The 8,053-nt window shown below is 37.7% G+C and overlaps 1 protein-coding gene across 1 annotated transcript; it reads right to left on the bottom strand.

Moving 5' to 3' along the window:
- Positions 1 to 6,468: 6,468 nt before the first annotated feature.
- Positions 6,469 to 7,652, bottom strand: LOC135635498 (aquaporin TIP3-1-like). The gene is made up of 3 exons (XM_065146602.1): positions 7,441 to 7,652; positions 7,115 to 7,362; positions 6,469 to 7,032 (listed from the first exon to the last, which is right to left on the bottom strand). Exons 1-3 carry the CDS (start codon positions 7,571 to 7,573, stop codon positions 6,649 to 6,651), a joined length of 765 nt encoding a protein of 254 aa, XP_065002674.1. The 5' UTR covers positions 7,574 to 7,652; the 3' UTR covers positions 6,469 to 6,648.
- Positions 7,653 to 8,053: the final 401 nt, after the last annotated feature.

Genomic DNA, 8,053 nt, shown 5'->3' with positions numbered 1-8,053 from the left:
CTCCTCCGTCACATTGGCCTCACGTAAATCTTACAACTACTTTGGCTACTGGTGATCAAAATTGGATTGTGCACTCTGGCGCATCTCATCACATTACCTCTTATTTACAAAACTTGTCCATCCACAACGACTATGGCGAAATGAAGACATCATCATCGGCGACGGTAATGGACTCCCCATTACTCATACTGGTTCCACAATGCTTAATTCACATAGTACTTCGTTTAGGCTAGATGATATTTTGTGTGCACCCCACATCAAACGAAACCTCATTTCCGTTTCTCAATTCTGCAAACAGAATCATACCTCAATTGAATTCTTTTCTAACTCCTTTTTTGTCAAGGATTTAAGCATGGGGGCATCCTTGGTCCGAGGCTAGAGTATAGATAACATTTACGAGTGGCCGTCAGTTCCACAAATCACCCAACCCACTGTCTACTCTTCGGTAGCAGCTCTAACTAACATGTGGCATCATCGTCTTGGTCATCCCTCAACTCTTTTTCAGCAAAAACGGCTTTCTCGTTATTCTTCCTATGCTTAAAACCAATAACATCATAACTCATTGTGATGCTTGTTTAAGTAATAAAAGTCATAGACTTCTCTTTGGAAAATCCTTCATATCCTACTCTAAACCCCTTGAGGTTATTTACATGGATGTTTGGGGCCCCGCTCCAATCACTTCCTTTGATAAATTCAGATTTTATATTATTTTTGTAGACTATTTCACCAAATATACATGGTTATACCCTCTTCACCATAAATCTGAAGTTTCAACAATCTTTACCAACTTTCGAAGATTGGTCGAGAACTTCTTTTAGTCTAAAATTAAGACTGTTTACTCTGATAGTGGCGAAAAATATCAAGCCCTCACATCTTGCCTATCTACTTGTGGTATACAACACCTCAAGTCACCTCCACACACTCCTCAACTCGTTGGCTCTACTGAACGCAAACATCGACATATAGTTGAACTGGTCTCACACTCCTACACCAAGCCTCTATGCCACCACCTTTTTGGACTGCAGCATTTCAAGCTGCCATATACCTTATTAATCGTATGCTCACTCCAGTCCTTGAGTACGAGTCGTCGTTTGAAAAATTATTTCACAAATCCTCAAACCTTCAAAAACTGAAAGTGTTTGGTTGTTTATGTTATCTATGGTTGCATCCATATGCCTCACACAAGATAACATCAAAATCTAAACCTTGTGTTTTCATTGGATACTCCCTCGACCATAATCACTTTCGATGCTATGAACCCTAATCTCGAAAAGTCTTTACGTCTCGTCATGTTATTTTTATAGAGACTACCTTTCCATTTCATAACCCTGAGTCTCCTGCTGTGCGACCTACTCCATCATATATACATCATTGGAGTACGCCATCAATCCCATCAACCGAGTCTCCCAAAATATCATCCAGTCCTCATCAGGATTCACACTCTCTCCTTCTCCCGGTGCAACAGCTCCTCACCCCCTCCATTGTGTATCTCCCTTCTTCACAATGTTCCCCTATGCCTAAAGGCATTCCCTCGGAATCACAATCGCTATCTTTATCCTCTCCTGGTACCAATGACACTGAAGTCCCTCAGCCTCCACCGCTCATACCTATAACACACCCTATAGCCCCTGGACATCCAATGACAACACGATCCAAAAGTGGTGTCTTTAAACCACGACAAATCCTTAACCTACATGCCATCACAACATCCTCGTTAGAGACCATTGAACCTACCACAATTACTCAAGCCCAAAAATCTCCATATTAGCGTAAAGCCATGTGTGAAGAATATGATGCACTCCTCCATAATTCTACATTGACCCATGCGCCCTCTCATCCCACACAAAATATCATCGGGTGTAAGTGGGTCTTTCGAATTAAGCAGAACCCAGATAGATCCGTAGCCAGATATAAAGCGCGTCTAGTGGTCAAAGGGTTCATCAACGACCTGATGTTGACTTCATAAAGATATTCAGCCCTGTTGTTAAACCCACAACAATCCGACTTATTCTAAGTTTGGCCATCTCCCAAGGTTGGCATTTACGTCAACTCGACATTAACAATGCCTTTCTACAGGGGACCCTAACTGACGATGTCTTCATGCAGCAGCCTCCTGGCTTCATTCACCCTCAATATCCAAAGCATTTTTGTAGACTACAAAAAGCTATTTATGGACTTCGTCAGGCTCCAAGAGCTTGGTACACCGAACTTAGCTCGTTTTTTGCATCATTTGGCTTTCTCAACTCCAAGTCTGATACCTCCTTATTTCTCCGTCACCAAAGTGGCAATATAATATATCTTCTGGTATATGTGGATGATATTATTGTCATAAGTAACAATCCTATAGAAATCAAGGCATTCCTCAAGCATTTAGCAGATCGATTCTCTCTTAAAGATCTAGGAACCTTGAGCTATTTTTTAGGAGTAGAAGCAATATACACATCTTCTAGGCTCTTCCTATCACATCGAAAGTATATTCAAGATCTATTAACTAAAACGAACATGCAAGATGCAAAGGCAATTACAACACCTCTATCTACTGGCAAGTCGCTCAAACTTTGTGATGGAAGCCCTGCTACAAACCCAACTCAATACCGTCAAGTCCTTGGCTTCTTACAGTACTTATCTCTCACCCGTCTAGATATCTCATTTGCGGTCAATAAATTATCCCAGTTCATGCATCGACTATCTACTATGCATTGATCTGCAGTCAAACGAATCTTGCGGTATCTTCATGGGACTATCAATCATGGCCTCTTTTTCCATAAACACTCCCCCTTTAATCTCCATGCCTTTGCCGATGCTGATTGGGCAAAAAATTTTGATGAAAGAATATCCACGTCGGGGTATATTCTCTTCCTTGGATCTAATACAATCAGTTAGAGTTCTAAGAAGCAAAAGATAGTTGCACGTTCTACAACTGAAGCTGAATATTATGCCATAGCCATCGCTATTGTAGAACTCAATTGGGTCATGAATCTCCTCAAGGAATTTGGCATCAACATCGCCTCTACTCCTACAATATATTGTGACAATGTCGGAGCCACTTATCTATGCGCTAATCCAGTATTTCACTCACACATGAAACACATAGCCATCGACTTTCACTTCGTGCGAGAACAAGTTGTCAGACATCAACTACGTGTTTCTCATGTACATACAGTTGATCAACTAGCGGACTCTCTCACAAAGCCTCTCACCCGCAACAACAATCAAGATAACAGTCAAGATCTCCCGTGATAACAACCTCAACAATAGCCAAGAAAATTCTCTCTTCTAACATGTATAAATAGGGAGTATTGTATTGTATTATTTCAATGTAAAATACATTCTTTTTCTTTGTATTTCATTTCTATCAATAACTTTATATTATAATGAAGTTTACATGAATAGAAACTTACCATTTTAGAAAATGCTAATATGCTAAATATGGGTAAGGTTTGGAGACTACACCCTACTTCTTTTACAAAAATCCACCAAATGAGTCATTAATACATGCTTTATTTCTTATAACATTTATAAAACAATGAGTTGTATTATATACCAATTTTTATACCAATTTAATATTTTATTATTTTAAAACTATACTATAGAGGAATGATTCTCAAGTCTCTTATTTCCTTTATTATCATTTGATTTTCTTTGTAACTTTTCAAGACAAGAAATTTGAGGACACTAGTAAGCAATTTTTTTTCTTAAATAAAAGTAAGTAATATCGATTAAATCTTTTGAATCGATCAAATCATAAAGTAATTTGATCGAATAATAGAAATATTTCATTGATATAAAATTTATCACTTAAAACCATAAAATCACTTAGATCTTATAATGAAATAATAGTACATTTATACCTTCTAAAGGTACTTCATCCTTTATACCTTCTAAAACTAATATTATCCACATTACTTTATGTTAGTCTTAAGAATACATTTAAGTGTATTACATCTAATATAACAAAATGGATATTAATATTAATATAATATTTTATTATAATGAAATTGATGTGAATAGAAATTTACTTTTTTTAAATGCTAATATGTCAAATATGATTAAGGTTTAGAGACCTTATCCTATTTCTCTTGAAAAAATACCCAAGCAAAACTTAGTAGAAATATAAGTAAGTAATACATGTTTTGTTTCTTATAACATTTATATAATAATTAGTTGTCTTATATTTTAATTCTTATAAAATAATTTAATATTTTAAATAATAAATTACCTTATATTCTTTGTATAATCTTGATAAAAAGTGTTGGTGGTTGCATTTGACAACTGAAGATTAAATTGTTAATATATGAATAATTCTTAGTATAATTAAATTTCAAGTTGTATAATTCTTTTTGAGCTCTAACAAGATATATCTTGTATGCACCTAATAGAAATAAAAATATTAGTATAAAAATAAAAAATATAAACATAAATATAAAATATAATTATTAAAATAAAAAATATATAAATGGTATATATCTCATAATCGATGAAGCTATGGCAATAGAAATACAAAGGAGATTTATCTTTTATAAACAAATATTATTAAATAATACATAAAATATTCTTCAAAGAAATTAAATGATATGACCTTCCAAATTTATTGAAAAATCTATTGGTTTTAACATACTCGTAGTCATGAATAAATCTACTAATATAAGAATATTAAAAAAATTCTTAAGAATTTTAAGGACAACAGTAAGTAATCTATTTTTTTTTATAAAAATAAGTAGTATTGATTAGATTTCAAGAATATGTTACCAATGTTCAAGATGTTTACCATCTCAATTGACATCATTGAAAAATTTAAAATATTTTGTATTTGATAATTTTTTAAATGATTAAATATAAACTCTTTTAAATTGATCAAATCATAAAGCAATTTGATCAAATAATCAAAATATAATATTAATATAATATTTATCACTCAAAATCACATAATAACTTGATATTCTAATGAAATAATAGTACCTTTATACATTTCATTGGGATAAAATCATCTATGTTACTTCGTTATCAGAATATATTTAAGTTCCTCGTATCTAGTATAACAAAATTGATATTAACTATAATATAATTTTAAATTTTAATGAAGTTGATGTGAATAGAAACTTACTATTTATACACAATAAGAGAAGTAGCATGTGGGTATATATGTAGTGTGTGTGTGTGGATTTTAGTGATAATTCTGGTGAAATGCATTACCAGCAATTACTAAGATGATAACTCTGGATTTGCCATCAGTTTACTAGGAGGATGACTCTGAATCTAAACTTTTATACAATATTGGATATGTATCACTATATTTCAGTGATAGAATGAGGTGAGGTGCAATTGAACATTCTGTTGACTAACCTGAGCTGACCACGTAGACTGGGACACCAAGTAGGTTTGTATACAAATGTTTTTTCTTTTTTTTTAACACAAAAGTAAATATTTTAATTGGCTTACGAATTTAAAATTTGATGTAGGTTTGTATACAAATGTTTTCTCTTTTTTTTAACACAAAGTAAATATTTTAATTGGCTTATGGATTTAAAATTTGATGATTTAGGTTTGTATGCAAATGTTTTTTTTTTAACACAAAAGCAAATTGGCTTACGGATTTAAAATTTGATGTGTCTCAGCACACGCGGCCGTCTTAGCTCCGTCACATTGGAAAGATGGTTAAAAATCTCCAATTAATATGAATTGGGGGTGTTGATCCAAATATACATTGAAAAAATAGTTAAAAAATCTCCAATTAATATGAATCGGGGTGTTGATAGCTCCTTCACATTGGAAAGATGGTTAAAAAATCTCCAATTAATATGAATTGGGATGTTGATCCAAATATACATTGGAAAAATAGTTAAAAAATCTCCAATTAATATGAATTGGGGCGTTGATCCAAATATACATTGGAAAAAAAGTTTAAAAAAACTTCAATTAATATGAATTGGGGGGTTAATACAAATATAAGACGCACCAGATGACCACAGTTTGGTTCGACTCGATTTATCATATTTTTTATTTTGAATGAATTTATTATATTTTTGAATCAATTTATTATATCTGAATACAAGCAAAATGATTACAGTTATATTCAAATCAAAATAAAACCTAATCGCTAGATAACCCCAACTTAAATCGGATCACCAGAGCAATATAATTCGATTTCAATTATTAAATAATAAAATCAAAATTAAGATCAGATTTCAAATCGGATAAACAAAAAAAAAAAGAGAGAGAGATGACACTAAAACCTAATAATATGAGTACGGTGAAATAATTTAATTTTTTTTATAAATCGAGAGAGGATCGTACAATCTATGAAACGGAGACGCCATATACATTATAATTTTCAGCCAAAATGGTTTCTCCCCCATAAGCCAATCACTATAATCTGAATTATATAGAAAGCATGGAGAGCTCGAAGGAAAAATGGAGGGACTGCAGAGAAACAGGCAGCTTATACTACTCGCTCCACTGATTAGAAAGTTACAAATAAGCATCCAAATTTCCAGCCTAAGCATTGCATATAGACATACATATATGGAAGCCAGTTTAACATTTATTAACTATAGCAGTTATTCCTACCTTAAGATGATAAATACTGTACTAAAAAGACACCCCACAACGAGAGAGAGAGAGAGAGAGAGAGAGAGCGAGAGAGAGAGGCTAATAGTCCTCAGGAGCCAAAGGCTGGTGAGTGCGAGGAGCCTCAGCTGGGATCATAAGGAACTCATACATAACGCCTGCAAGTGCTGCACCTATGAAGGGGCCAACCCAGTACACCCAGTGGTGCTTCCACCTCCACCCGATAAGTGCCGGTCCGAAGGCCCTCGCCGGGTTCATTGCCGCGCCGTCGAACGGTCCCCCGGCAAGGATGTTGGCGCCCAGGATGAAGCCAATGGCCAGAGGCGCGATGGTGCCGAGGTGCCCCCTCTTGGGGTCGATCGCAGTCGCGTAGACGGTGTAGACCAGCCCGAACGTCATCACTATCTCCAGCAGGACGGCGTGCCAATCACTGACGCCCGACGCCACCGAGAATCCAACCGGCCTCTGCATGTCACAGGAAAACCCACCAACTTCACCATCTACAACATAAATGGCACGCTGCATGTGAACGACCAAGGATCGTTACCATGCCACCGGTCGCGAGCCTGAGGAGGAGGGCGGCTACGACGGCGCCGAGTAGCTGCGCCACCCAGTAGAATACCGCCCGCACAAGGGAGATCCGGCCGCCGACGAGAGCGCCGAGCGTGACCGCAGGATTGACGTGGCCACCCGATATGTTAAAGGCGATGGCCACGGCTACAGCCAAAGCTAGCGCGTGGGCTATAGCCACCACCACCAGCCCCCCTGCGGTGGAGGTGTCCTTGTAGAGCTTTCCTGCAACCAACAACGTGCATGCATGAATCCATGCCTCGTTCGGTGTCCACATGCAGCCAAGCCTACAGTCATACTCACCGAGAGAGAGAATGGAGCCCTCGGCGGCGAAGACGAAGAGAGCGGTGGCGATGAACTCCGAGAGAGCGGCACGCATGGTATCCGGGTGGACGGCATCGTCGGTGCGGCCGAAGGCGAACCTGCGGGGCGGCATGGCTGCGGCGCGACCTGTTCCCGCTCAACCCTACTTCTTTCTCTTAACCTTCTTGCACAGCGAGGCTTCTCATGGACAACCGCGGGAGGAAACGGAGATGAAACCGTTCCGGAGGAGGGGAGGGGTTATAACAAGTGAAGGGGCGGGCGAGGCGAGGGGACACGTGGGAAGAAGGTCGCAGCGAGGCGTGGCACGTCGGGGAGAGGTGTCTAGAGGTGGCTGAAGCCGCTTCTGTAGCATGTTCTTATCGTGATGTCGTTACGCTCGGCGTGTGGGCTTCCATGCACGGGGCGACCTTGTTGGGCTCAGCACGCTCTTGACACCACTTCTGTGCTGCCTTTCGACATGTTCCTTCGGGCTTCCGTAGCAATATTAGTTCACGAAGCAATTTCTTCTCGTCACTTGCAAATGTGCATCTGGGTTTGGTTTGGGAATTGGCCAAATCCTATGAAGCTAATTAATTTGATCCAGTGTGCCATG

The sequence above is a fragment of the Musa acuminata genome, chromosome BXJ3-4 (genome assembly GCF_036884655.1).
Source record: "Musa acuminata AAA Group cultivar baxijiao chromosome BXJ3-4, Cavendish_Baxijiao_AAA, whole genome shotgun sequence".
NCBI classification, from domain to species: domain Eukaryota; kingdom Viridiplantae; phylum Streptophyta; class Magnoliopsida; order Zingiberales; family Musaceae; genus Musa; species Musa acuminata.
Note: the sequence above shows the minus strand (reverse complement) of the source record. Positions and strands in the feature narration are given on the sequence as shown.

Excerpts from the sequence above, each read along its gene's own strand:
- LOC135635498 (XM_065146602.1), bottom strand. The coding sequence starts at position 7,573 with ATGCCGCCCCGCAGGTTCGCCTTCGGCCGCACCGACGATGCCGTCCAC. Across the intron at positions 7,363-7,440 it reads GGGCTCCATTCTCTCTCTCG|GAAAGCTCTACAAGGACACC; the intron begins GTGAGTATGACT and ends TGTTGGTTGCAG. Across the intron at positions 7,033-7,114 it reads GGCTCGCGACCGGTGGCATG|AGGCCGGTTGGATTCTCGGT; the intron begins GTAACGATCCTT and ends TGTGACATGCAG.